Source organism: Aspergillus steynii (assembly GCF_002849105.1).
Source record: "Aspergillus steynii IBT 23096 chromosome Unknown P170scaffold_1, whole genome shotgun sequence".
Lineage (NCBI taxonomy): Eukaryota > Fungi > Ascomycota > Eurotiomycetes > Eurotiales > Aspergillaceae > Aspergillus > Aspergillus steynii.
The window spans coordinates 5,961,504-5,988,179 of NW_020194398.1; the positions used below are offsets into that span (position 1 = coordinate 5,961,504).

Genomic DNA, 26,676 nt, shown 5'->3' on the forward strand with positions numbered 1-26,676 from the left:
CTCCGATCTCAATACAGGCTTCAACCTTCACGGTGAACAATCGGACTACATTTACAGAGCCAGTAATATCTAAAAACCTGCTATGGTGCTCTGCTTCAACAGAGGCTTAACCCCACAGAGAGTTTCTAAGCTGGCCTATATCGACTCATGTTTCTCGAAAAAGAAAATACTTCAAACTTGAATACAGCTCTCAACACACTATTGAACCTCAAGCCTTGGAATAGTGTTTTGTTCCCAGTCCTCTGATATACACTAAGCAAGACGTGAGTTCTCATACAATTGTGATTCTACTCGGAATTCAACGTCGAAAGACTACCACAGCGAGACAAGTCTTCGTCGACAGAGGGTCATCCAGACACCTCATACTAAGCGAGGTCGGTTCTTATGAATTTCCGAGGAAGTCGCATCTGGGAAATCGGCGACTTGAGAGCTCTCTATCTATTGCAGTTAGGGTGGGAAGTATTGCCAAAGGCATTGGATTGGAATCTGTTGTCTTGGGCCATGTACTGTCAAACATAAAACATTGGCGTGAACAGATGCTGTGTTATTGAAAAGTCTATCAAGCGAGCGCCAGTATTGAGGATCGAAAAAAAGTGAAGACTACAAGCACCACAGAATGAAATTCGATGGGGTGGGGTCAATTTCACTTCTGAAAATGCGATGCAACGATATGGTCCTGGAATTCAATTTGCGTTGTCTATGATCCTGGAGCACTGTTCTATCACTATAACTGAGGTGATCAATACAACAGCGGTTTGATTTTGCCCTGGTTGTGGCGCAGGGATAACTTAGCTGGATAGCAGGTTGCTTTGGACCTTACCGTGCCTGGCGCCTGAATTGTGCATGGATGGTGGGACTTCAGCATTTCAGAGATCATCAACTACTATGTGAATTCTCTGTTCAGGGCCATGTGTAACACGGTAGCATATTGATTGCTCGGTAGAGACTCAATTGAAGCGTTTTGGTACATCAGATATTTTAAACACCTTAGGGGCTTTTTTCTCGGCAACATGATATAAACCAACGTTAGATCAGTTAGTTTACACAAGAGACTTTCTCTCCTTTGAATTGTCCATGGTCTGTTCCAGTGGCTTAGCAATATCCATAAGCGAAGCCAGTCCGAAGACCAAAGATAAGGCCACGAATCGCCCTAGCCACCTTGGGCATATATCCGACGACTAAACGCGATGTAACAGGCTTACACACGCCTAGTCCAATCACGCCATCAGAAGTAAAACTAGCTGTGCGATACCCAACAGAGAAAATGCGCTAATGCACCATATCACCCGGGACTATGCCTGTCTCCCAGTCCTCTCTTATATAAAGCAGCTACCCTCGCCACTATGGATGGGCATGAGTGACTAGATTTATTTCCATTCTGTCAGTCAACATGCCGTTCGATTTGAAGGACCGATTGGCCCAGTATATCGGGGCTTGCGAGCCTTTGCTGTATGCGTTTAGCTGTATGTTTATGTATTCTTCATCTTTGGGTAAACTGCTGATATCACAGTCCGGTGGAAGGCATTCCGCTCCAGTAGCGATGGGGCGTCGTCGGCGCAAGACCGCGGTTTCGCAGAATGGTTCCAGGAAGTCGGTATGTTTCCCCCCCCCCTCCCCATCCCCCATGAACAAAAGCCATTTATTGATGTTCCTATAGCTCCTTTATTCAAAGAACGCGAAGAATCATCCAAACTGCCCTACCTAGCATCCACCGCCCACGGCACAGTCCTCGAACTAGGCCCGGGCACAGGAAGCCAAATCCCGCGATACAATTTATCCCAGATCACCAAGATCTACGGGGTCGAGCCGAACGTAGTATTCGCGAAGGCTCTGGAGAGCCAGATCGCGCAGTTCAATGCTAGCGATGTCTATGTCCCTGTGTATGGTCGGGTTGAGGAGGAGTCTGTTCTAGAGAAGTATGGGATCACAGACGAGAGCCTTGATTGCGTGACTAGTTTCCAGGTTCTTTGCTCGGTGGATCGGCCGGAGGAGACAGTTGAGCGGCTTTGGCGGTTGTTGAGGCCTGGAGGGGAGTTTGTGTTCTGGGAGCATGAGGCGAGTCGGGATTTGGTTACTTGGGTTGTGCAGAGTATGTTTTTTCATCTATGTGGATGTTGTGGATTTGGGGTTGCTGACAGATGCAGAGTTTTGGTCGATTCTGTGGCCGTTGGCGCATAGTGGGTGTCGGTTGGATCGGCCGGTCGGTGATATCGTCTTGAAGTCTGCGAAGTGGGAGGTGGTGGAGTTTGAAAGGGAAGGCGAGAAATGGGCTGTGATGCCTCGGGTCTACGGGCGGCTCAGGAAGCCGAAGACTGCGGAGTAAGAGACAGCTTTGGCATACGTAGATTTAGGGCTCAATTTGATTAACTTGCAGCACACATAAATACATAAGACAAAACAGTCCCTCACTTAAGCAATCTCATCTTCTATACAACTCCCCAATCACCTCATCCAACTCTGTCTTGCTACGCTGCACATTCGGAACCTCCCCGGAAACATTCTCCAATGCAACGCCACCCGGCAAGAACGAGAGCGTCATCTCAACAAACGGCTGTACCAGCGGACCCGGCATGACCTGCGCAAAGAACGGTCCCAGATCCTCTTTCTCAACCGGCTTCGCCTCAACCTCTTTCCCTGCCGCTTTTTCATATGCCTTCTGCACGTCCCGAGATGTATACGGTCTCGGTCCGTGCAGCTCGTAGATATACGGGCTCTTGGGAAGAGGAGTACCGGTACCCAGGAGCTGAGAGGCGGCAGATTGGCCGATATCTTTTACGGCAATCTATGTACGTTAGCCATGTTCTCATCTTTTTGATATCCCTCGCAGGCTAGCGGCAGAGGACTCACCATAGGAAGCTCATACTCCAACGGCGTCACCGTGGAATAAAAAAACGGATTCTCAGACTTCACCGTCGGCAGAGCCGTCGCCCAATTCTCCATGAAATAACCACATCGGATGAACACGACTTCAGGCGCCGCATCCTTCAGAACCGTCTCAGAGATATGGTTCGCAAGAATCTCTCCCTAATTTGTCAATCAGCGCACTCCCTCCCCACCCAACAACATCAAACAGAACAGGGCATACGCACCGTCCCACTCTCACACTGCGCTCCAATACTCGACAAATACACCACCCTCTTCACGCCCCCTTTCCTCGCCGCCGCCTTGACATTCTCGGCCGTCGATCTCGCGCACTCGAACGTATCCGCGCCGTCGAATGTCGGCGGGGTGATTACGAACACGGCGTCGGTGTCGGAGAGATCGAGCGTCGAAGGATCGTCGATGTCGCCTTTCACGGCGCGGAAGCGCGGGTTGAGTGCGAATTCATCGGGTACTTTGGATGGATTGCGGTAGATGGCTTCTACGGTTGTGGCGGGTTGGGTTTTGTCGTTGAGGATGGCGCGGATGGTCGCTTGGGCGGTTTGGGTTGAGGCGGGGAGGATGGTGAGGTGCATTTTGTTTGGAGGGCTCTTTCTTTGGGGATTGAGATGGGGGTATGTATGTAGTGAAGGTAGGTGACGGGTCAGGAGGGAAATGGTTGAAGGTGTTGAAGAAAAGAGGAGTCCATATAGCTATATATATGTCGTCATCTCGTATTTTGGCCGGTGGGATGTCACGGGAAGTATACCAGGCTGTAGGTTCCCCTCTTTTGCACCCCCGGTCGCATACTCTCGATCGGGTAACCGGAGAGTGGATATGCATGATCCAAAGAGGAATTGAATTTGAACAGTGGATATCAAAAGTCATTTTGGCAGATTAGCTTTGGATGGTCTGTGCCTTCTGACAGATGATACAAGGGTTGACTTGCTGCCAGAAACCGTGCCTCCAAGGTAAGACAAGAAGTGTAGAACTATAGTTTTCAGCCGATTTAGCCGTCTTCATAGGAATGAAAGCATTTACCCGGATATATAGTAATTGTTCGAGTGTTGATATGGTGGATCTCACTAAACGTCTCATCCATTGTTCTAGATTCTTGCTCTTTGCTCTTATAACAATAAAACCAGCGGTATAACCAATCAGCTCGCATGGCTTAGTTGGTAAAGCGCATGACTAGTAATCATGAGATCCTCGGTTCGAATCCGAGTGTGAGCATTTCTTTTTGTCTTTTTCTTTTCTTCACGGCTCTCCAGGCTGATAGTGTTTTCAGAGTGTGGAATGTTTTCATTTAGATTTTTCATCATGCGCGGCACTGAATTGAGTTACGGCTGTAGCAATTAGACTCCCTGTAAGTAACGGTGCCCCCAATTGCCCGCATATTTTGCACATGTGATACCACGTGACCTTGAGTCAACCCAGCCTGACGCCTTCGACAACTCGGCCATTCTTGGCATTCTGTATCAGGTTAGTCATTCATGGACCTGGCGCCATATCACTCGGCCATTTTCTCTCGGCTTTTGAGACCAAATGCATCCGGACGTAAATATCATTGTTTTCGCACAGTTTCACTTATTGCTGACGAAATGGAAGAGATCATTATTCTTGCAAGGAGACTGTGTTCATTCTCCGTACATTGAAGTATATATATGTATCTTTTCTATCGCTTCTGCCCGCATATCGGCGGGTCTGCTTGAACACTCCTGACGATGAGGCCAAGTATATAAACTACCATGATAGTGTCTGATCGATATCCTCAAACAAGGAGGGGGTCAACGAATGAGCCTCCTATGGACAGTGTGTGGCGATAAATCCAGCTCGACTTGTCCAATCCACATTCACCCTCTGGTGCTCTGGTCTTGGGGCCAAAAGCCGAGCTGAGCCAGCACTCGAAACCCCTCCATAAGCCGTCTTCGCTGTCAAGGCTGCATGCCCCTGATTTGAGACAGTCTGGAACAACTAGATCAGCCTGGTTATCACAGAAGTCTGGATGAGATTCCGCAGGCAGAACGGCCATTGGTTGACGGGGCTGTGAGATGCAGGGCGCTAGACCGGGTTGGGTTTGGAACGAGCGTTGTTTGTAGATGTCTGATTGGCCAGATCGCTAATGACATCATTGCCCGAATGAGGATGCAGCGCTAGGCTGTTTTGGGGTGTAGATTCAAATGATAGACCGGTCGAGAGGACAAGAATAGCGATTGTGAAGAGGGTGTTTGGGGGAAGAGTTTTCAGGGGAGTTTCGAGAGAGGAGATATAAAGTCGGGTATGTGGCAGAGTGGGAGAGAGCCAGATCAGTCAAGCCTTTCATTATACCAAATTATTCCTTCGTTTCTTTCGTTCGCTCTTTTGGATTCCCATATCCTGAATCACATACTATTCCTTAGTCAGCTATACTGAGCAATCGTTTTCACTCTCTTAAGTCTACTCTCTTTATTGGTAAGCGATACGTCAATACTCTGTCTGCTATTGCAATGCTCATACCTTGTTGCTTCATAGAATCTGCACCATGGACAAGATCAGTCGTGAAGGTTTCATTGTCCTGATTATCCTTGGTTGTGTCGTCTCCGTCCTCATCGGCTACTCCATCCACTCTATTGCAACTGGCGGCTTCAAGAACGACCCAACCGAGCGCGAGATGTCCGACGAGCAACGACAATATATGCGAACGTTGCGTCTTCGAAACTTGGCCTGGTTGGCTCGAGACTCTCGGGTCAAATATGATGACAGACGTGGCCCCCAGATGGCTTGATCGACACGGCATGATTTGGTGACAAGAATATATCGCTGATAGAGGTCGAGTCATGGTGGGTATGTGACAGGCAATGGGCAATCCATGAAGACTGTCCGGTCTTACTAGGTTGAAATACTTGGATGGAATGCTGCCTGCATAACCATGACTGCTTTGGCTACTCGAAACGAACCGCAACATGATCATGAAAACATCAGTCGGATGTCGACAAAAGACATACACCGTCCAACAGTGGATCGGCAAGCTGGACTTGGCTGAACAATGACGGACTGGGTTGGAAAGTTTTATAATGCATCGTTGCATAGCTGGACCCATATATAGACACGTGTTACGCATTGAGCATGACATTTTCGGATTGATTTCACGTAATAGATACGTTTTATTTCATTCATCATGACAGAAGTCGTTTGATCCTCGTTGAATCAGTAGTCAAGGGGTATCACATCGTCAACCCGCTCCCATAGCCCACTGGACGTGTTGTATTGATTCCTCATAAACTTCATGAAGAGCTGATCTGGGCCTCGTTTCCATTTTGAAAGGTCTAGATCCCCCACATGCCATGGAGTGTCTTGCGGTCTGAATATGCCAATGAATTTAATTCGAGCTTTGTCGGGAATAATTGACCGGGTTGAAGAGACACGTTCGGGAGAATATGGAGGGGTGTTGAACGTTGGAGGCAGGGACGGCTCTGGAGTCTTTGTCGGGCAGCTGGAAGGTTGATCATAAGAACCACTTGTGGAAGCTGGACTCATTGCACCGGTGTGAGGCTCTGGGCCTTTGAGCATCAAAATACTGAGTCCATCCTCTATTTCCGAAATCCCCTGAGCCAGGGCTGCACCAGGAGCGCACTTGTAAAATCCCTGCACTGGAGGAGATTTGCGTAGCAGGTGTAACGCTCTTGTACGGATGGAACGGTGGCGACACTTCATTGCTGCCAGGAAAAGCGGAATCCCAACCCCCATTTCGAATGTGAACGGTGGCTGGGCCCCATTCAATCCGGCTGATGCGTCTAGAGCTAAATCGGCCTGATCAACAAGAGTCTGAAAGTCGGATGTATGCGCATCATAAATTGCTTCATCTTCTGCGAGACCGGCCGAGACGACGATTTTAATAGCGGCATAGTATACCAGGAGGATTGCCGCGCCATTTTTTGATTCTGGTGAGAGTTCGAGAAACTGCTGAAAAGAACAGTGCCAGCCCTCAAGTCGAGCAATAAGAATCTTCTGCTGAGCGATGAATTCCTCAGTAACGTGCAGTTCTCCACCGACTGCTAATAAATGCTCTTCCGCGGCACGTTGGAAAAGTAAGCCCTCCGAGGCAAGGGGCATCATGGCAAACCGAGCAGAATTTAGAGACGTGAACTGGTTTGTGGACATTATGTTACCAGTACCGATGAGTCGACTGGGGGGCACACCTGAGATGGTGAGAGCAATCGTTCCCAATCGTAGGAACAGAGGAATCACAGTGTCTTCGAGAAAGAACTTCTCTGCGAAATATGGCCCCTTCGAATTTCCCCTATGAAGTAAATCTAGTATGAGACTTTCACCCTGTCGATAAAGCCCCAATGCCGATTCGACGTGCCCTTGGAGTGTCTCAATGCAAATAAACAACACACAGCTTACTAAGGCCGTGTAGGTGTCAACAGTCCCTTGACTGAGCTGGCTCTGGACCTTGGATAATGACCGAGAGTACCAAGTGAATGCATCACGGTGGCTCTGATGAAGTGACCGGAACATCTCAGGGCTCCGACGCAAGAAGACCGGGTCTAAGCATGGATCGGGGCTCTCGAACAGGGCGCTCATGGCGTTGACGGCATCCCAGACAGCCGGTTCTCGGCGACATATTTGGGGAACTATTTCGCGCCAGAAGCTGGAATCCAGGTCTCCTGCTATGAGAGAGGCGGCATGCTCCGAGTAGTAGGCAAACGCGCGACGTTCTCGCCACACCGTGTTGGGCGCAGACGAGAGAGGGCGGTCCAGAATGGAGCCCGTTGAGGGAGTGGAGGAAAACGTGTTGGACGCAGGGCTGGCATCATACTCGCATTTGCGGCCTGTGCTGGTACAGCGCTTACAGTTTGGCTTTTCTTGTCCGCATTTGACTTTGCGGATTCTGCGGAAACGGTAAGTAGGGAGGAGTATGTTCGATTTGGCAATGAAGTGTACTCACCGGCAGGTTTTACACCCTAGACGAGATCGGAGGGGAGCTATGTTCTCCCGTTTCGAGTAAACTGATGCCATGGGAAAGTTAACCGAAGGATGAATGAGATTTGAATGATCAACGCAGTGGTGAGATGAGGGAAGAAGTCGGGGTTTGGGCGAATCCTTCCGAGAAGCGTAAGTCTGCCCCAGGCCGACATCAGGTGGGGCCGGCGTGGGGGCGATCTTATCACGGAGTATGACTTCTTATACTATGTTTTATTCATTATTTGATATTGAGATTCAGTAAATCTTATGTTTTCATTCTAGCTATTCTACCTAGCCCGCCTGCCCTGATCATGCTAGCTCTACCACCCTGCCAGCCGCACCTTGGTAGAGTGTTTCTATATTCCGGCACTTCATCGCCTTGCTCAGCGGAAATATTCAATCAGTCAATTATTCATCATAATTGCCTTTTCCTCTTGAAATAACTGATCCTTTTCGTTGTAAATATGAGCTCTTTTGCGTAGTTAGACCATCATTCATATTGAATCACGTAATTCAGCGCGTTAGTGATGTCCTGCCAAGCCCTCCAAACTGCCACACTTAGGATACATTGACTTAGGATTAATTGCATGCAATATTCGGTCTTGTGCTTATTTGATACTCAGTAATTGTCGTACTGGTCAACCAGAATAGAATCCCCTTCCCTTCCTCCCCATCATAACCGCCCTGCCACCGTTGTGGCATGCGTCCAAAACGGCCATTCCAAGCTTCTTTTCATACAACTGCCTGCTCTTCTCCCCTGAAGTTCTTAACATAAACCATCTTAGGCGAGGAAGCGGGCGTAACAATTCGTCTATTGCCTCAAGTAACCATCCACCTAGTCCCAGGCCCTGGTGTTCCGGTAGGATATACAGATCATTTAGATATGCGAATGTGACATTGTCCGTGACAAGACGTGCGAACCCAATTTGTTCCGCTTTTTCGTTCGTTGTGGTAGGGCCATGGCTCCCAGCTATGTCGCCATTGGGTGTGCTAGAGCTGGTGCGGTCGTTGACTTGAACTTTGTATACCCCAAAGCAGAACGAACTGTTGATAAGTGATTGTAGGGTTGCATCTGGGAAAGCATATGTCCAGTGTATGTAGTCTTTGTCGAAGGCTGAGTTGATGGCTGCGATCGAGAGAAGGGATTTGTCGGTAGAAATGGTAAAGTGACCTTTCCTCCAGGTTTGGGGCTCCATGGGGAGCGACATGACTCTTTCAATAATGATTGGATGCAAATAATGAATCTTTAAGTGGTCATAGATGAATCAATAAATGTCGAAGGAACAATTCCAGGCGGGCAGTGCACGCAGTCGGTGTGTACCGGCCTCGATGGCCGAAACTGGGGGATATAGAATCCTAAATCAATATGGAATGATAAATCGTGGTGACTGATCGGTACTTGGACCAGGGTTGTATCAGCGAGGTGAAAGAAACCCCGGGTTGCGGTAGAAATGTGGTACTCTATAGATGTCAGCTCATAGTTAAGACCCAAAAAGCGTTGTAGTCGTCCGAAAGCGGCGGCCCGATACTACCACACCCCCCCCACCTAATGACGAGTCAACGAACTTTCTTTCCGCCCTAACATGACAGCCAATCTAGCAGTTGTCAATTGAGAGAAAAGTTTCGAGTAGCACTACTAAGTTTATGATAATATGGTGTGATCGTTGCAACATATCCCTCGAGTCCGTTCTGTTTGCAGCTGTGATGATATCATCTACTTTAAACACCACTGATGCAGAAAGAAAGAACCAAAAGTATAAATAAGACACGAAGCGACAGCGATTAACACGCGTTTTCGACCTTTTGCTCTCATGGTGAATTAAGATCAGATTATTTGTTTAAAAAACCCCGTAACGAATTCCTTGAACCAATACTAAAACATGGCTCCCTCAATCAGTACTTTAGACGCCCAGCCCGTCTTTGACCGCAAGTCCAAGATTTCAGCCCTGAAGAAAGAAGCTACCAAGGCACCAGTGAACAACATTTTTCCCTGAGAGAATCCATCAAAGGTAGTTCTTCGACCTTCGCCTGTGGCGGATCTGTCGCGATTGAGAATGTCGCTTATGGCGGCACTCCTCAACTCCGTGGCAGGTCTCACCCTGTGAACGTTTTCTGGGAGTCCGACTCTACTGTGCAAAAGCTGGTCTTGCCAATCAACCAAAAGAACAAGTCAGCTGTGAAGCATTTACAGTCGCTTGCCGGTGATTGCATTCCTGCAACCTTCGGCCGCGGGGATCAGGATGTACTTGATCCTACTTATCGCAGAGCTGGAAAATTGGAGCCTGCCCATTTTTCCAGCAACTTCCACCCTGCCGATTTTGGTATTATTGATCAAATAGAGCAGGACCTGCTTCCCACTATCAATGATGGTCCCGGTTCCTCTGGCTACCGCAGGAAGATAATCCCCGAACTTTACAAACTGAACGTGAGTTTAATCTGCCTTGGTCAAGACAAACCAACTGATGAATTTATTAGGTATACACGGGTCCATCTGGTTTCTTCCACAAGCATGTTGATACTCCTCGTGGTCCCAAGCAGATCGGATCGCTGGTGGTTTGCCTCCCATCTGAATTCAAAGGGGGTGTTCTACACGTGAGAAACGGTGGCCAGGACCTCAGTTACGACTGGAGTCATGCTAGTGGCTCAGCCATCCAGTGGGCGGCATTCTACAGTGATTGCGAGCATGAGATTAAGGCTGTTACCGAGGGAGAGCGTATCACTCTTACCTACAACCTATACGCTACTGAGATAGGCACAGAGGGTATCCCCTCCGCCCTTTCTCTTGCGCCGCAGTCGCAGCACCTCTATTCCGCTCTGGTGAAGTCGTTGAAAGAGCCGAGCTTCATGACGGAAGGTATTTGCCCTCTTCACCATCCAGCTGACGTTGCTAATTTTGGCAGGTGGTATTGTCGGCCTGTTCTGCTCTCATGCCTACCCTCATATGTCAGGCACCACTGCGAAAAGCATGAAGGGTCTTCTTAAGACCTCAGACTACGGTCTGTATTCGGCCATCAGGTCGTGTGGAGTAGATGTCGACGCACTCCCAGTCTCCGATACTGGATCCTGGTATGCATCTATCATGAAACGACTGCAACGTGAAACCAACGACACGAGCAAGGGAAAGGAGGAATATACAAAAGTATGCATTCTAAGCAACAGCCCTAACCTGTTCTGAGGCATGAACTAACAACACTAGATGGCAAGCGATGTCTGGCCATCCGTCCAGCTTAATGGTATCACTTGGCTGAATGAACCGAACCGTGATGAAATCGCGTTCGCTCATATTCCCCAGCTCAGGGGTGGACCGGCTCCTGTAGCTTACGGCAACGACGCCGTTAAGCCTGTGGCATTTGGCAATGACGCGGTCAAGCCAGTGGCTTTTGGAAACGACGCCGTCCAGCCCGTCGCTTTTGGCAATGACGCCGTCCAGCCCGTGGCCTTTGGAAACGACGCCGTCCAGCCTGTCGCTTTTGGTAATGACGCCGTCCAGCCCGTGGCCTTTGGAAACGACGCCGTCCAGCCCGTGGCTTTTGGAAACGATGCCGTCCAGCCCGTGGCTTTTGGAAACGACGCCGTCCAGCCCGTGGCTTTTGGAAACGATGCCGTCCAGCCCGTGGCTTTTGGAAACGACGCCGTCCAGCCCGTCGCTTTTGGTAATGACGCCGTCCAGCCCGTGGCCTTTGGAAACGACGCTGTGAAGCCCATGGCATTTGACAAAGAGAAGCTCTCTGTCGTTCAGTATACCGATGCTGCTATTTTTGCCGTTATTCAACCCTGGGAGAAGCGCTCGGAGAGTCTTGCTTTATAAATCGATGGGTTGAAATAGTGTCATGATTGACACCTGAGGCGCTATACCACTGGATACCTGCAGCTGAGGTGGAAGCGTTCTTAGCTTACCTTGATATGTTTCATTGGAGTTCTGTTGGTAGTTGGTAGGATGTTTGTTGCAGCTTTTCTCTGTCGGGAATCTGCTTGTGTCTGCCATTCTAATCTGTGGATGTGGAAAATCCCACCTTGGTATATTAATCCGCGCGAGAGCGGCTTTTATTGAGACCAGTCTTCTTAATCTGGTCTTTTATAATAATATAATAATACTGTGTTCCTTAATCAGCCTTTTAATCAAATCCTCCTGGTACTGTTTTATCAAATTTGATATTACCCAGCACATAGCTGATAATGGCATTCGCCAAAGATCATCGTCGCACCACCTCGTGGATATGGACTCAGAAGAAGTGACCAGGAAGTGTTAGCTCTTGGTGGGATTCAAAAATAGTGAAAGAAAGAAATTGGGTCTTTATCCAGCCAGTTCAATAACTAATAATACTAGAGGCAGTCATACTGTTAATGCCAGCTCGGGTCGAGGCTAGCCAGTTCCGGGATAGCGCAAGGCCAAGACTCGTGGGCTGGGGTTTAGGCCAGATCCGGTTAGAGCCCGCCCAGCCAGCCGAGCCCGCCAATGAAGTGTTCGCATTGGTTGTTATTGCCCTGCCTGGGGGAAGGCTTATACTGAGGTGGATATGCTATTGTTGGGGATGTGATGCGTACGACAAACAAGGCTGCCATGATGGGCTAATATGCAATGTTATTTATACCGGATCAAGCCCCTGGATTGCAAACCTGTAGAATCTAGACAAGTCACATTTTTAGTTTACGCATTGCCCATCATGAGCTTCCCGGCTTTCGTCAAGTCATGGCTTTTGACAACAACTATTCTCGCTTCGATGCAGAGCGCGTCGGCAGGTGTCGTGCAACGCACTCAGAAGACGGTGGATAATTGGGAATCGGTAGCTTTCACCTTGAACTCATTCCGTTCGGGCTCTAAATTGACATAAATCAGATAACTCCTTCTCCTGAGCTCGAGTGGACACCATGCTTCCAGAACTATACTTGCTCTCGACTGGAGGTTCCCCTCGACTACGGGAATTACAGCAATGGGAAGACAAACATTGCGATCATAAGGATAGAGGCCAAGAATGTCACCAAGGATACTCAGAGCCTACTCATCAATCCTGGTAAGACGCCCAAAGCCTTCCCAATAATGCTCGTTGGTGTCTGACTTGAGCACAAATACTAGGTGGACCAGGAGCCTCCGGAGTCGACACCATCCTTGAATATGGCCCATCACTGGGAGGGATTGTAAACTTCCAGCATCACATCGTGGGCTTTGATCCTCGTGGCGTCGGACAGAGCGGACCCCTTGTGGACTGCTGGCCTGGCCACCCTGAACGACGAGCCCAGTTCGAAAAGCTGTATTACACCGAGACTTCTAATGCTACTTCTAGCTCACTAGGCAATCAATACGCAGCAGCGGAGTTCTATGGCAAAGCCTGCTCGGCAACTGTTGGCGGATCGCAGGGAAACGCGTCGTACATCAGCACGCCTGCAGTGGCCCGGGATATGCTCACCTACGCCGAAGCGGAGGCGGTTGCATCTGGCAAACCAAAGAGAGATGCTAAACTGATGTTTTACGGCCTCAGTTATGGCACCGTCTTGGGGGCAACTTTTGCGCATATGTTTCCCGATCGTATCGAAAGAATGATCCTGGACGGCGTGGTCAACGCAGGGGACTACTACTCCATGAAATGGCAGGCCAATTTGTACGATACTGACGACGCGCTCCAAGACTTCTTTGATTTCTGCTTCAAAGCTGGAAAGAAGAAGTGTTCGTTCTGGGACTCCTCGCCTCGTAACATCCGCAAGCGTCTTGATAACATCTTGGCCGACCTCAAATACAACCCGACCCCTATCCCCAGCTCGGAATTCTGCGAGATCCCGATCCTAGCGACCTACTCTAATCTCAAAACGCTCGTCATGCAAGCAATGTACGACCCGCTCAATACCTTCCCTGCTCTGGCAAATGTCCTTGCAGGATTGGAACAGGGAAACACCACGGCCTATGTCGGTGCAGTCACGTCCCTTCTACCATTCAATCCATGTAACAACGGTACCGCCGGGTCGACTCAGGACTCCCCAGTCTTGATTGAGTGTGTCGACGGCTACAGTGGACACAAGTTCCAGAATATTACTGAGTTTGGTGACTGGGTTGAGGCATTGAACACTGAGAGCGAGTTTTTCGGAGAGGTCTTCGCCACCAATTCGAATGCAGTGTCCTGCCGATCAGTGGATGTGACGCCGCCAGAGAGCGGAAGGATCCACGGTATGTGTGCTCCATCTAATTTGGATGTTTTCTCAATATCTATTTATGTTGCTTGGTTTCCCAAAGACACTAACCACCAACTCAGGCTCTATCCTTGACCCCAAAAACACCTCATTCCCCATCATGTTTGTCACCCAGCAGAGCGACCCTGCCACTCCCAAGCGAAAGTATGTGCAGTCCACCCCCGTACAAATAAAACACGATCTAATGATTTCCCAGTGCCTACAAAATGTCATCCGTGTTCCCCGGATCGGTGGTGCTAAAGCAGGACGCCGTCGGAGTAAGTGACCAGAACCTTCAACGCAAGAAACAGAGACTGATTTTATGACAGCACACTGCCTTTATCAGTGCCTCTAGCTGCTTGTTGGAAAATGTCCAGGCTTACCTGACTGGTGGCCATCTGCCAGCTGCCAACACAACTTGCAAAGCGGATCAGGTTCCGTTCCAGGATGTCTAATGAGCCCGCGAGGTGTTCAGGGAACTCTGGAATTCCTTTGCTTCCATCTTGATGTCAAGCCATTCTTTAGGCTCAAGATAGCTTTTATTAAACAAACAAATATATAGAAAACATAGCTGGTCAAAATTATTATTTTGACTAAAACACATGAAGAGATAAAGACTGAAAATAATAATAATAATAATAATAATAATGATAATGATAATAGGGAGAATCTACTTCCCAGAAGTAAAATATAATAATACAGTTAATTATTTATTATAAACATGTCTCGCTGTCTCGCCGGGACAGTTTAAAGACTTGTCCCGGGTCTGTGAAAGCATGTCGGCAATCACGCCGGGGCTCCCTGGCTCCCGGCCAATCGGCCGAAATTGGCCATGTTTCCCCCGTGTATGTCGATAAGCACTTGGCAATTTGCGCACGGGTCCCATAAACTCTTCCAAATTAGCCCAGACAGTCGGTCGTCGTACACAGGGCTATCAAGAAGCCATTTATTATGCAAGGCCAACCCATAAACTCCCTGTGCCGTTGGGCCATTCTGGCAGGGCATCAAAATTTGGCGAAAAGGATACGTCTCCGCACAACGGCCAAACGGCCAACCGCGTTTTCTTCCCGAAGTCCAAATAGTGGGGGACCAGGCTTGTGACCAATTGGTCGGCTTGAGCAAGGGGGATCTAATGATCCCAAATCGTGCCCTGTCAAGTACCGCTCTCCATGATCCTAGGTCCCGGCCTACGGCAAAACCTCCTCTAGAGGCGCCTAGCGCGAACTCTCTGCCTCCGTTCCATGTGCATTGGTATACTCTCGGGCTGTTCTTTCTAGAACTAAGAAGCTTAACACACCACCGTCCGAAGACGGCAGTCAGCGGTAGGTAAAAATTTCGCTTAGTCGCCCCCTGCGGAGCACGCCCCAGGTTGCTGAGGAAGAGCCCCAGCAAGTCGGGCAATGCCCAGTAGTTGATGCCGTTGTACTCCGTCTTAACGAGCTGGAGACTCGCTATTGCCGGGAGGTACCCGGGATTTACGCCCCGATCGCGTTCTGACAGCTTATGCCGTCAGGGTGTCTTCGATCAATATTAGCTATACTTGAACGAATTTGTCTCAGCTCTGGTCACTGACCTCAGACGGGTCAAGTCCTGGTGTATCAAAACTAGCATCGCGGCATTCTCAGGTGGGACCCCATATAGGGTGGAATTAAGCACGACGTCCCCAAGGAACACGGAAATCGTGTCATAGTCGAACTCGTAGGCATCCCGAAGGTTAATGCGGCCGTTAAGCCAAGTTAGTAATTGTTCTGCCATGCTGATCCAGTCCCGATGAAATGGCTATCGAAGTAGGAACCACCAACTCGAAGAAGGGACTGAGAAAAAAACAAAGAAAGAAAAACCAAAAAGAGAAGAAAGCAAAAGACAGTAGATGAAATAATGCCCAAAGAACCAGGAGCAAATTGTGAAATGCATAAAAGGTATAGGAAGAAAGTAAAGAGAGATTGTTTAATGATTCCGCAGGATGAAGTTCAGGGCGCTCTGAACTTCCTTTGCCTCCATAGTGATGTCGTACCATTCTTTAGGCTCGTCCCTCACTTGGTGTTCTCTGACCCAATGCTGGGTGGGACGCCAACCGACTATGCACTGGCCGATGTCTTTGTATTTTAAAAGACCGAACTCTTCTACCAATTGCCAGAATTCCGTAGACATTGGCCGGGTGCCATGGTGTCGGGAGAGGTATTCTATGAGCTAACCAGCTCCCTGCCGCCATGTGCTATCCATTCCTTCGCCGGATCGTGCCTTGCACTGGGTGATTATGAAAAAGCTTTCGATGGTTTCCCACCACCTGATGGGTATGGAAGTCCGAGAATAGGTGGTGGTGACTAGGGAGATCTTCCCAATGCGTGATAGTATATTCTGCGTATGCAGGAACTTGCCAATTGCAAGCATACCGTGTAAGCTTTATCATCAGCGAAGTCTCGTTTGATCGGCCGGATATGATCCTCATGGTCGAAATAGAGTTGATATGGCTTACACGCCTTCGGTAGGAGTCGTACGATCGCGTCCAGTTCGTCGTCGGTGAGGTCCTGGTTATTTTTCACGGGGTCGAGCCACTCAGCCTTCTTTTTTTTCGGTTGTCTTTTTCTTTCGCAGTTTCTTTTTCATGGTCGGCTTGGTCTTCTAACTCAGGCCCGTAGCAGGAGGGTCCGTTGTATGGTCCTGGTTCCCTCCAGTTCCCTGGCTGCCGGTGGGTCCTTGATTGCTGCTTGAGCCCCGTTGGGTGGAACTCGATGGTGCCTGCTGCTGAGCTCTATGCTGTCGGGAGAGATATTCCTGTAACCGGTCTCCCCCTTCGGCCCCCACTTGTACTGTGACCTTTTGCGTTGGGTAATGATAAAAAACTTTCTCTGGTCTCCAATCACTTGGTGGGTATGGAAATTGGAACACATGCTGTGGTGTTTGGACAGGTCTTCACGGCTTTGTGGCCGGGTGATGTATCCTGCGTAAGCAGGAAATTGCCAGTTGAGAATCGAGTTCCAGATTTGATTGATATGGGCTAATTTAATCTCCATGTTGGTCTATTCCGCCAAGACGCATTTCAGGCATATTGAAATTGTGTTTCTGAAGCAAGGTCAGTACCAACATGGATGAGGATATCGCGAGACTTACTACTAGCGGGAAGGTGCACCCTTAAGGTTCTCAGACAGACGAAGGAACATCATCTATCGCTCTCTACTAACAGAGACCACGTATCTCTGGAGGCAACTCGAATAACGTTGATTATCTCATAATCCATGAGAGTGGGTGATGGGGAAGAGTTGAGAAGCGGGAGAGGATACGAGTCTTACGAAGAGGAAACTACAGCGGCATTGGATTCACCTTCCAAAGCTGGGAAGCTTCTTGATAGTTAATAGCGGGACAGCTCGTCTTGATTCACTACGTCAGTTGATATTCACTCCGCTTCCAACACCAGAATTCAGTCGTTCCAGGAATACTACTTTGATCTGGCCAATGAGCTGTAGGATCCGCCCTCTGTTCCTCAGCCCACCCTTGAAGTACCAGTGATGATCGAATAGAAGCTCTTCCAGACCTAGGCAGACCAGCTGCCAGTCCACCTTGGACCCAGCCTCGATCAAATCCTCGACCTCGAAAATCAAGCGATTTCTGCAACGTGACTGCCAGTAAGTGTCGGGTAGGCTCCATCCAAATGCCGAAAGCATGTTTCTTGTGCTTTTGATGTCCTCCAAGCCGTAACCGGGTGCCTTTCGAATTAAATCGACGATCATTATCGCCAGTTCCACTGGTATTTGATGCGCTAGATGATCGCCACAAGTTGCAAAACGCCGACCAAAGGCCGAGTAAGCATTTTTGATAACCTGTTGAATGTCAAAAATGATACCCGGGTTCTCATTGACCTTGACCTGCTGCCAGTGCTCAGGACGATCCGGACCCTCTCCATAATCATATTCCGGCCAACCGCGCGGTCTTTCAGACCACGGCATGATACCATAACAGCTATCATCGTAGTCCTGCACGTCGAAATCGATGTCCCATTCACTGCTTTTAGAGCGCCAGAATGACTTAATTGCCTCGACAAAGCAATCAAGATTTTCTTCCATCAACCGCTTCCCAATTAGACGGCACAGCAACACCCAGCACGGCATATGCATGTTATACCCAACCCGTTTGCCTTTTGCACGATATATGTCTGGCTTGAAGACATTGGCTGCAAAATATTCTGCATAGTGCTGATTGCCTGATTTGACTGTACTTCCGACCCGGGCTTTGGAGGCGTCACAAGGGACTGGGTCCTCGTCAACATGGCTCAAGCAGAACTGGTGTTGAGTAATCCCTGATATTTGCAAAGGATGTCCCGGCTTGTCGAGAACTTGTCGATTAACCTATTGGCATGGATTCGCTCTACCTCTTCAAGTCGGGTGAGAAGTGACTTACTTGCACGGCAAAAGGTCATGGGCGTAATTGAATGAGGTGGAAACTCCATTTCCTCCAACTCCTTGGCCTTGATGCTAAAACTATACCCTTTGGACTGCTCCAATCTCTCTTCCCAACCCGCTGGGGTTGTGTACTCTTCTTGATCTTCGTGCGGCCATGGAGGGCAAAGAATAGAAGCTCCACATACTATGCAGTTTCCGAACTCTCTTGGTTCGCACCATGGAATTTTCACATAGCGCCTGTAGTGTTTTCGTTTTATCCCGTTACCCATCGTGACCACATTAAAGTATCACAGCGGAATGTAAAGATATAACAAAATGTTTCAAACCATGGGGATTTCGTTGGGGATTTATATGTTTGAGTGATGTCATCTTTTGGACAGCGTGTGATAAATAGTGAGAACAGAATGTGGTCATTAAGGGGGTAATTTGTAAACCTTCGATCCGAGTCTAAATTTGGTGGGACATGGAAGCTCATAAACCAATAAGAGCATTCTAGCCTACTTTTACGCATTTTGCCTTCCAGGCCGGAACTAGGCTAGGCTTTTGTCTTTATTAAATTTCGCTCTTCGATAATTGGCTCAATTTTTGACTGGAAAACTAAGACCAAAAAGTATACTCTGGGGGTAGGGAAAGACAAGATTCGGTGTCCTTTCGAAAGCGCTCAATGAGTCCATCCCAACGAAACCCTTTTCTAGATTCCACCGGTGCCGACCCGTTTTGCTGCTTTAATTAGGATTTTTCTGTTTCATTCTGCCCTTCGGTTGCTGTGTTATTTATTTCCAATAGTTTTCAAATGCCATGGAGAGATTTCAACCGATGGCTATGGGTTGAATATTTGCGTGTTATTCTGGTGTGGGAGATTGTATTGAGACTCTTATGACTTGGAAGGGGTTTTTTTGGATTATTAGAATCAGGATTGGTATTTCTGCTTCTATCATTGATCCCTAGTAGAGTTTCATGCAGACTTTTGTATGCGTATTCTTGAGGATTATTTACCAACACTCGGTATTAGAATGAAGACAGTATTCAGCAGAAAGCCCGCATATGTTTGCGGTTAGTATAGATTTGAAGAATCTTTTACCGAAATGAATATGTGATTTCTATGAAATCTTTTCAGAATTTCTATATGCATCCCGAAACGCGACCATGATTAGGACACTGCAATAAGACCGAACACCCAAGATTAATTGTGTGTGAATGCCGACGTTGATGAGAAGATTACAGTTTAACTACTTAATCGCTGTTCCAAAACAGCCAACCGAATCCGACGGACGTAACAGTCATAGCTCCGGCAAAACTCGCAAAGAGTATTGTCAGGTATGGATTCCGAGCCGCAGGGGAAACTGCCAGCCCTAGAACGGAGTTAAGAGCCACCGTCAACATAGTAACAGCCTGCAAGGTAGATTTCATGTGGGGCGCGGCCTTGTTATAAGCGTACTCGGACCCTGACACGGACCACAGTACCTCTCCTAGTGCGCCGATGACGTGGACCGGAACTTGGATGCCGACGCTGACGCGGTTTGGATTTCTCCCATTGTCGGATTCTGGACAATGTAGTGGCATGTCATAGCATGGTGGAGCACTATAAACCACATGCTGAACACCAGCTGCGACAGCCATTGATGCTGCGACCAGCGCAAAGCCGAGTGTCATTCGGACAGTAGCTCGAGGCGAGAGCTTGAACTTTTGCATGTAGGGATATATAAATTTCTCGGTGATTGGGATGATGATGAGCACGCAGATTGGGTTCAAGCTAGCAAGGGCATCGTTGGGGATGCCATGGGTAAGCATCTGCCCGGCCTGGGAGATCAAGTTTGTCTGGTTCTGGTCATAGCATAGCCAGACTATTGGATATATGGCCCTATAGCCTCATTAGCGCGGGCTATCAATGATTGTGACTGGCAGAATATACCAGACTTTGCAAGCCTGTAGAGCTTGGCGGAGGTCTTCCACAAATTGTTCATCCCAAGGAACAACTCGGCCATGCTTTTCGAGTTGCTCGGTTGGCTGCGCAGCATCGATGCGAAATCCACCTTTGATAACACAAGCTAATGCACTCAAGAGCTTGGCGCGGAAGCTTGCTTCGGGTCTTCGGCGGACTGTCAAATATGGTCAGTGATTGAATATGCAGCTCTCCAAATGATATACTCACAAAATTTGTGATGCCCCAAGATCAACACCAGTGTTCCAAACGCAAGTGCCCCCAGTGCCAACAGAAAGGATGTCCAGAAGTCAAGGAACTTTTCCATGGAAGTGCTGGCCAAACCAGATAGCGCGCCAACATTGTTGCACCAGTAGAAAATGCTGTAAACCCGCCTCACTGTTAGCTCTGGATCCACGATAACGCGCTCCCCAGTCTCAAGCGTAGCAACGTGCTTTCGACCGCCACCCACTTGATCCGCTTTGTTACAATGATCCTGTTAGTTAAGGTATATCAAGCGATGAGGTCCAATGAAGAGGTACCTGTAAATGGAGCAACACTTGATTTCACCCCTCCCACACCACATCCTATCAAGACAAAAGCACCAATGAGACCACCTAAACCGGCACCTGCGCCAAGCGCTGGGGGAATAGAGGTGAGCAAGAGCAACAGTATACCGGCGAGGTATATCCTAAACCATTATTAGTGAGAGCTTAGTAGCAGTTGAATCATTCTTACCCGCAAGACACAACAAGTGTCTTGTATGGACCCCAATGACCATCTGCAAGTACCCCTGCAAAAACGGGTGTGGTGAAGCAGAGTAATCTCAGGAAAGAATTAAGAGCAGTGGCCACCGATTGGCCCATGTCTAGAGCCCCGGGACGGCCAAAGTTTTCCCGGGGATTTTGGATATAATTCTCTATCACATGCATTAGTCATGATCAGTGGTAAGCAAAATTGGTTACCCACGTAATGGGGCTTGTAAAGCATAGAAAGCGAATCTTTCAGCCCCCGAGAAGAGTGCAACCAGCCATGCCGTGGCCTGGATTTTGCTTCCTGTGTGTCGTAAATTTGCTATATCCTCTTCCGTCGGTTCAATCAGATCTTCATGCGCTGTAGTGTCACTTATTGAATTGTCGGACTGCGTTTCACTGTCACCGACTGGCTGTGGCTCTGCATTGTTTTGCTTTTCAGAGGAAACACCCATCTTTTCGTCGAGCAAACATATGTTCAGGATGGTCTGCTTGATTTCTAGTGGTTCAGTGATAATTGAGTAAGGAAACGACTCTAGCTGGAGGGTGAGAGGGTTACAAAGTGGAATTGGAAAGGATCTTCCGGTGCAAGTAGCGGTATAGACAAACAATTCCAGTCACTCGCGACATATACTCGGAGTAGTCGGACTACCCCGGAGTGGGTCCCACCGCTGACAGGTGGATCCTCACCCGCGCGGAGTAAGTCGGAGTGGATCGGAGTACCCACGGGCTTAACCCTAATGCTCTCTCTTTGCCTCGGACTTCCTCTCCTCTTCTGTCCTCTGCGGCTCCTCCTATATCTAACCCGGATCATCCTCAGCTCACTCGGGATGTCTCTCATCATCTCGTATCATAAAATCTTTTTGTCTGTCACCATGTTTTGTCACCGCATTCACGAGCTGAGCTGAACGAGTCAGCCATGGTCTCTACGAAGTCAGATCAGCACTTTCCATGGTTTCTTACTCAGCGCTACCCCGGTGCACTAAACAATACAACATTGCAGGGGTGTATGTAATTGCGATATTCTAGGCTTTCGTTGGCTGATGCTTGGCAGATCCTGAAATGAATTAACCCTTTTCGGATCGTACGATGGTAATCAGAGTGAATTTGCCATCAAGGTAGGTGGCCATACCTATGAGGTACTTCTGTTCAGTTACTGTTCTAAGAATTTTTCGAATCGGCACTGATTACTATTCAGAGACACGGACCACTATTCAGATCCTGTTACCCACCTCGTATAACCTGTTTTCCGGCGAAAACCGAGAAGAGTCATCTAGACTTTGAAATGGAGTCTGCAAAAGTTACTAACATAGTGCCGTAGCACAACGCTATTGTGTGCGGAATACTTCCGTTTCTCATTCGCCTGACCCGGCCTGACTAGCTCCAATGAACTTTGTCTCGTCTCCTCGAAGGGGAAAAGAGGGGAAAAGGGACGTGGCCTATGGCGTTCGTGACAAGCACTGTTGCCATATTGGTGACGAGAGTGGGGGCCTGATACATGGCTCTTTACAGTAGGGGTGTATTCAAATGTCGTGATGGCTTCTTCTGTCAAGAGGGATATGAGTACGCGGAGGCAATTGACATACTTCTGACTTACAGCGCTATCGGAGTCACAGATACCATCGAAGTGAAGAAATGACACCAAATAATGAACAGGCTTCAACAACAGTCTACGCAGTACTACCAGCAAGCAGATTCCTGCCGCCAGACCTTTCTTCTCCTACGTTTGAAAACCTACTTGACCTGGCTGTCTTCAGGGTACTTGATGCAGCAATATGTCTAAGCACACGACCTCCAAGATTATTCCCAACGACCGAGACAGTCTTTGGAAGATATTTCACCTCAGAAGATTGGCACAAGTACGGTGATATGGAGACAGAGATGGGAAGAATGAATTATATGTTGTCAAACCTACCGGAGAGAGGCATTCCAGCTATCTGCCTTCCTACTATCGACACCGTTCTGTCTTCCTCCTGTGTTCTCGCATCCTGGAAGAGGGTCCTTCGTCGTTTGGAGAGCTGTGTCAGTGAAGAGTTCTCATGGGTCATTCGCCAAATGCAAAACCAGAAGTCGGTTTCGTCCTACTCTTCCAAGTCAGATTTTATATCAGTTCCCATGGACTACAGAATAAACCCTCGTTCACAGCACGCGAAGCAGTTATGGAACCGTTCACTGCTCGAAATCTCGGTTCAAATATCTCAAGGTCGATTCGAACATGCAAAGTCCTTCCTACAAATATTTGCTTTCCTGAAAGACCCGCTAGGTGGACTCGAAAGTGCTTTCGACAAGGCAGTGCTGTTCTTTGTGTATATGGTGGCCTCTCTGGCTAAAACCCCGCTACATCCGGCTAGATATCGTTCTGCAATAGTACAAGCAGCACAAGAGGCCTTGTTTCTCTCGACTCCATTATTACAGGACATTAACCATGTTCATTTTACTGGCCACCAGCAACTACCATACGTCTACGTGGCATTGGACCAACTTCCTCGTTCTGAGTTCAGCATCCCTGGCCATGTTGTTCACATCATCGAAGAAATGCTCACCACCGCCGAGTACTCTGCACTCCACACATGTGCGATTGCCCCAATATCGGTATCTTCCTACCCAGGTCTGCCATTAGGGAAAGGCAAACACACCACCGTCATCATAGACGGTAACCATCGGGCAACGGCAACCATGGTTCTTCGACTGATTGCCAAGCACCCTGGAATCCTGGAAATGAAGGATCCAGATGACGTGCTTAGTGCATTTTGTGCTGACCACAAACTCGGCCTAAAGTGGAAAATTGACCTTGCTGACGTTTTGATGGCTTTGCGGAACAGTCCATGTTCCACACTGATCCAAACAAAAATGCACCTTGTGAGAGATTTCCGAGGAGTTGACACTATCCCCGCACTGGTCGTCAGGGAGGACAATTTTTTCACTGCATGTCAGCAGCGCCCCCCGCTTGACGACCGCCCTAGGCTTCTGCTACCTTTTCATCAGGCGCTCTTCAATGATGAGAAGCTGGGTTTTGCCTTTCCACAGGCAGGGCAGGTACATGGACGCGCAGTTGGATTCAAGCCAATGCCACTCTTGAAGTCGCCGAGTGTGAAAGTTTCTGACTTTACTGACAAGTCATCAAAATTGGATTATTGTGTTGACGTTCGAACGGTTGTGGATTTAGAACTTTGAGGCTTTTTATGATGATGAATCTTGCACTTTAAGCTATTTTGTTTTATGTTCCATTCCTACCTGCTTGATGCTCAAGAAATTCTAGTGCTTTTATATCAAACTTGAAGAAAAATATTTCCGTGCTATTTTGTTCTGTCCGTTTCTTTCCTCGGGCACTCCTGCTATATCCTCAACAGACATTATATCGCCATGAATAAGTGCCACGCTCACTTCATCTTTTCAAGACCTTAAGCTATCAAGATATTTCTGAAGCCCAGGGACACCATCAATGAAGGTATACGCCTCAACTCCCTTGGCCCGCAGAGCTGCCACCAGGATACGCGAAGTATCTCCGTTATAATCGACAACAACGATCGGAGGACCGTCGTTGGAGATCCAGTCAGAAATAGCCTGTTCCTGAAGCAATTCTTCCAGCCTCTTGGATTGCTCAACGAGCGTATTGATCTCGTCAAAATTAAAAGGCGTGATAGTATCCGCACTCAGACCCGGTAGATGCGCATTGAATGCGCCTTTGACATGTCCAGACTCGAAGTCGGCCTGCGAGCGCAGATCCAAGAAGCGCACAGCAGGTGATCCAGTCACTCCGTTTGTCTGAGCTACTTCGTCATTGACAAACTGGACTTTTTTGACCTCTTCCACGATTTCGGGCATCGAGTCAAGGATTTCCTGGGGATCAATCTCCCATCGGAAACTGTAGACGTTTTGGTCCACTTTGAACAGCTCCTGCTTCTTGTTAGCATTGAGATTCACCTGTATCTGAGCACTCGATAGTCTTACCTGGTTCCCAATTGGCTTGAACTCCTCAGGACCGAGCTTCTTAAAGTAGGTCTCAATATGCTTCTGCGGCAGATCACAGCAGACAAAAACACACGAGACCTCACCAGTCTCCGGATCAGCATAGTTCCCCAGAGTTCCATTATCCTTCTCCCTCTGAGCAAACTCAAAGAGACCCTGCAACGCCATCCCACTCGAAGGCCCCGCAATGATCCCCTCTCTCGACAACCTCAGCGACAACCGGTACGAGTCCTCCGAGCTCGCCACCTCCAGAAAATCCACCACATCCTTCCACGGAAACGGGCTCGTCTTATGCATAGGCTTCTCCCTTGGCCCCGGGATAATGTCTGCTTCCGCATTACAAACACCTATGACCTTGACCGACTCCTTCTGCGCCTTCAGATACTTCCCCGTCCCAGTCACGCAGCCCGTGCTCCCCATCCCCATGCAGAAGACGTTGATCTCGGGCAGCTGTCGCCAGATCTGAGGCCCCGTCCATCGCTCATGCGACTTCCAGTTATGCTCGTTGTCGTACTGGCCGAGGTTCACGACCTTGTCGCTTCGCTTGCCCAGCCCGCGCGCCCATTCGACGGGGCCTCGCGGGTCTGTGGTCTCGGTGTATGTGGGCCCGCCGTAGAGATCGACCTTAAGGCCGTAGAATTGGAGCTCGCGTACTCGGTCAAGCGCGGCTTTGTTGGAGACGTAGGCGGTCGAGTTGTCGTTGTCGTAGAGGACTCGGGCTGCGATGGCGAGCGAAGTCACGGTAGAGCCGGAGCTGACTTCCACGACGCTTTTGTTCGCGGAGGAGGGGTCGTTGAGGAGCATGTTCAATGCTGGAGCACAATTACATTAGTAGATACACAGATTCGGGGGCTATGGGAGTAACCTACCAGGTAGAGCCTTGACATTCTGCGCTGGCAGGCATGTGAGCAGTTTTGCGTAGATACGCACGCCATCGGCATGGAATGGGTTGAGCTTTGGTGGTAGCTCGACCAAAGGCACAGGAGGCTGTTCATCCGGATTGAAGAATTGTTTGATCGAGTCGGCGCCCTTGAAGACGTTGAGGGGATTGGTGACAGACATGGCGATGGTTGCGGAACTTGATACTATTGCAGGACTATCTTCGGTCTCTTTCTAGTAACAAAACAATATTTTATAGTACAGTACCAAATGAAGAGCGAAAGCGCGGGTTAATTCCGCTGCTTACCATGTCTACATCTCAATTATCCTTTCTTCATGGCCGGTCAGGCTGTCAGAACCCGCTAGATCACGAAGGAATCTCGCCACACGATGTATCTGACTATGCTTATACTACTGCGGGGTGTCTAGCGTCAGCAATTGGTGGATTCGAATGGGATTGTTTGGTTCAGGAGGGGAAATTGTGCTCATTTTTACTCATATGTCGTACCATATTACGAGATGAGAATTCGGCATATCGGGGCTGAGTTGTATGTTGTGCCCGATATCGATTGTCTGTCCCTTCTTGACAGTGGCGAAATTCAAGAGACATGTCGGCATATGAGGCTATCTTTGCTCATTTTAGGTATAAAACGTGAACGCTGCATTTCAATGTAACACCATGGAGGTGGTCAGATTTAGGCCGGCAGTAGTCAGGGCCTGCGTGGGTTTAGTTGATTGCTTTTACCCTGATTTGGTTTAGAATTGCCCGGGTACTTTTGTCATTTCCTGGTGA

At 48.6% G+C, this 26,676-nt stretch overlaps 11 protein-coding genes and 1 non-coding gene across 12 annotated transcripts; 5 read left to right on the forward strand and 7 right to left on the reverse strand.

Moving 5' to 3' along the window:
• The first annotated feature begins 1,370 nt into the window (after positions 1-1,370).
• Positions 1,371-2,378, forward strand: P170DRAFT_433190 (class I SAM-dependent methyltransferase). Its single transcript, XM_024848421.1, has 4 exons — positions 1,371-1,463; positions 1,511-1,594; positions 1,658-2,089; positions 2,145-2,378. Exons 1-4 carry the CDS (start codon positions 1,391-1,393, stop codon positions 2,321-2,323), a joined length of 768 nt encoding a protein of 255 aa, XP_024710975.1. The 5' UTR covers positions 1,371-1,390; the 3' UTR covers positions 2,324-2,378.
• A 41-nt stretch (positions 2,379-2,419) lies between these two features.
• Positions 2,420-3,932, reverse strand: P170DRAFT_452976 (NAD(P)-binding protein; the record flags this gene model as incomplete). The annotated part of the gene is made up of 4 exons (XM_024851323.1): positions 3,901-3,932; positions 3,090-3,850; positions 2,848-3,024; positions 2,420-2,782 (listed from the first exon to the last, which is right to left on the reverse strand). The coding sequence occupies exons 2-4, from the start codon at positions 3,453-3,455 to the stop codon at positions 2,420-2,422; spliced, it is 906 nt and encodes a 301-aa protein (XP_024710976.1). The 5' UTR covers positions 3,456-3,850; positions 3,901-3,932.
• An 87-nt stretch (positions 3,933-4,019) lies between these two features.
• Positions 4,020-4,092, forward strand: P170DRAFT_t15. Its single transcript has one exon. It is a non-coding gene; the product is annotated as a tRNA-Thr (tRNA).
• A 1,953-nt stretch (positions 4,093-6,045) lies between these two features.
• On the reverse strand, positions 6,046-7,860 carry P170DRAFT_422202 (Zn(II)2Cys6 transcription factor; the record flags this gene model as incomplete). Its single annotated transcript, XM_024847422.1, has 2 exons — positions 6,046-7,732; positions 7,790-7,860. 2 exons carry the CDS (start codon positions 7,858-7,860, stop codon positions 6,046-6,048), a joined length of 1,758 nt encoding a protein of 585 aa, XP_024710977.1.
• A 599-nt stretch (positions 7,861-8,459) lies between these two features.
• Positions 8,460-9,014, reverse strand: P170DRAFT_314846 (uncharacterized protein; the record flags this gene model as incomplete). Its single annotated transcript, XM_024843277.1, has 1 exon — positions 8,460-9,014. A coding segment is annotated over one exon (555 nt), but the record flags the coding sequence as incomplete, so codon positions are not given.
• Positions 9,015-9,793: 779 nt separating this feature from the next.
• Positions 9,794-11,614, forward strand: P170DRAFT_343813 (2OG-Fe(II) oxygenase; the record flags this gene model as incomplete). The annotated part of the gene is made up of 5 exons (XM_024843427.1): positions 9,794-10,231; positions 10,282-10,660; positions 10,707-10,945; positions 11,003-11,149; positions 11,477-11,614. Coding segments are annotated over 5 exons (1,341 nt in total), but the record flags the coding sequence as incomplete, so codon positions are not given.
• Positions 11,615-12,661: 1,047 nt separating this feature from the next.
• Positions 12,662-14,655, forward strand: P170DRAFT_484703 (alpha/beta-hydrolase; the record flags this gene model as incomplete). The annotated part of the gene is made up of 5 exons (XM_024853916.1): positions 12,662-12,818; positions 12,881-13,887; positions 14,030-14,130; positions 14,183-14,243; positions 14,295-14,655. Coding segments are annotated over 5 exons (1,452 nt in total), but the record flags the coding sequence as incomplete, so codon positions are not given.
• Positions 14,656-14,751: 96 nt separating this feature from the next.
• On the reverse strand, positions 14,752-15,720 carry P170DRAFT_461495 (uncharacterized protein; the record flags this gene model as incomplete). The annotated part of the gene is made up of 3 exons (XM_024852041.1): positions 14,752-15,416; positions 15,464-15,483; positions 15,539-15,720. 3 exons carry the CDS (start codon positions 15,718-15,720, stop codon positions 14,752-14,754), a joined length of 867 nt encoding a protein of 288 aa, XP_024710981.1.
• A 1,628-nt stretch (positions 15,721-17,348) lies between these two features.
• P170DRAFT_344994 (uncharacterized protein) lies at positions 17,349-18,631 on the reverse strand (the record flags this gene model as incomplete). Its single annotated transcript, XM_024843493.1, has 2 exons — positions 17,349-18,295; positions 18,361-18,631. 2 exons carry the CDS (start codon positions 18,629-18,631, stop codon positions 17,349-17,351), a joined length of 1,218 nt encoding a protein of 405 aa, XP_024710982.1.
• A 924-nt stretch (positions 18,632-19,555) lies between these two features.
• P170DRAFT_506229 (PTR2-domain-containing protein) lies at positions 19,556-21,604 on the reverse strand. Its single transcript, XM_024854374.1, has 6 exons — positions 21,253-21,604; positions 21,022-21,202; positions 20,826-20,974; positions 20,515-20,763; positions 20,275-20,461; positions 19,556-20,223 (listed from the first exon to the last, which is right to left on the reverse strand). Exons 1-6 carry the CDS (start codon positions 21,488-21,490, stop codon positions 19,596-19,598), a joined length of 1,632 nt encoding a protein of 543 aa, XP_024710983.1. The 5' UTR covers positions 21,491-21,604; the 3' UTR covers positions 19,556-19,595.
• A 1,138-nt stretch (positions 21,605-22,742) lies between these two features.
• Positions 22,743-24,110, forward strand: P170DRAFT_341584 (uncharacterized protein; the record flags this gene model as incomplete). Its single annotated transcript, XM_024843394.1, has 1 exon — positions 22,743-24,110. A coding segment is annotated over one exon (1,368 nt), but the record flags the coding sequence as incomplete, so codon positions are not given.
• A 318-nt stretch (positions 24,111-24,428) lies between these two features.
• P170DRAFT_400000 (tryptophan synthase beta subunit-like PLP-dependent enzyme) lies at positions 24,429-26,444 on the reverse strand (the record flags this gene model as incomplete). The annotated part of the gene is made up of 5 exons (XM_024846306.1): positions 26,392-26,444; positions 25,874-26,294; positions 24,987-25,816; positions 24,849-24,932; positions 24,429-24,800 (listed from the first exon to the last, which is right to left on the reverse strand). Exons 2-5 carry the CDS (start codon positions 26,064-26,066, stop codon positions 24,429-24,431), a joined length of 1,479 nt encoding a protein of 492 aa, XP_024710985.1. The 5' UTR covers positions 26,067-26,294; positions 26,392-26,444.
• Positions 26,445-26,676: the final 232 nt, after the last annotated feature.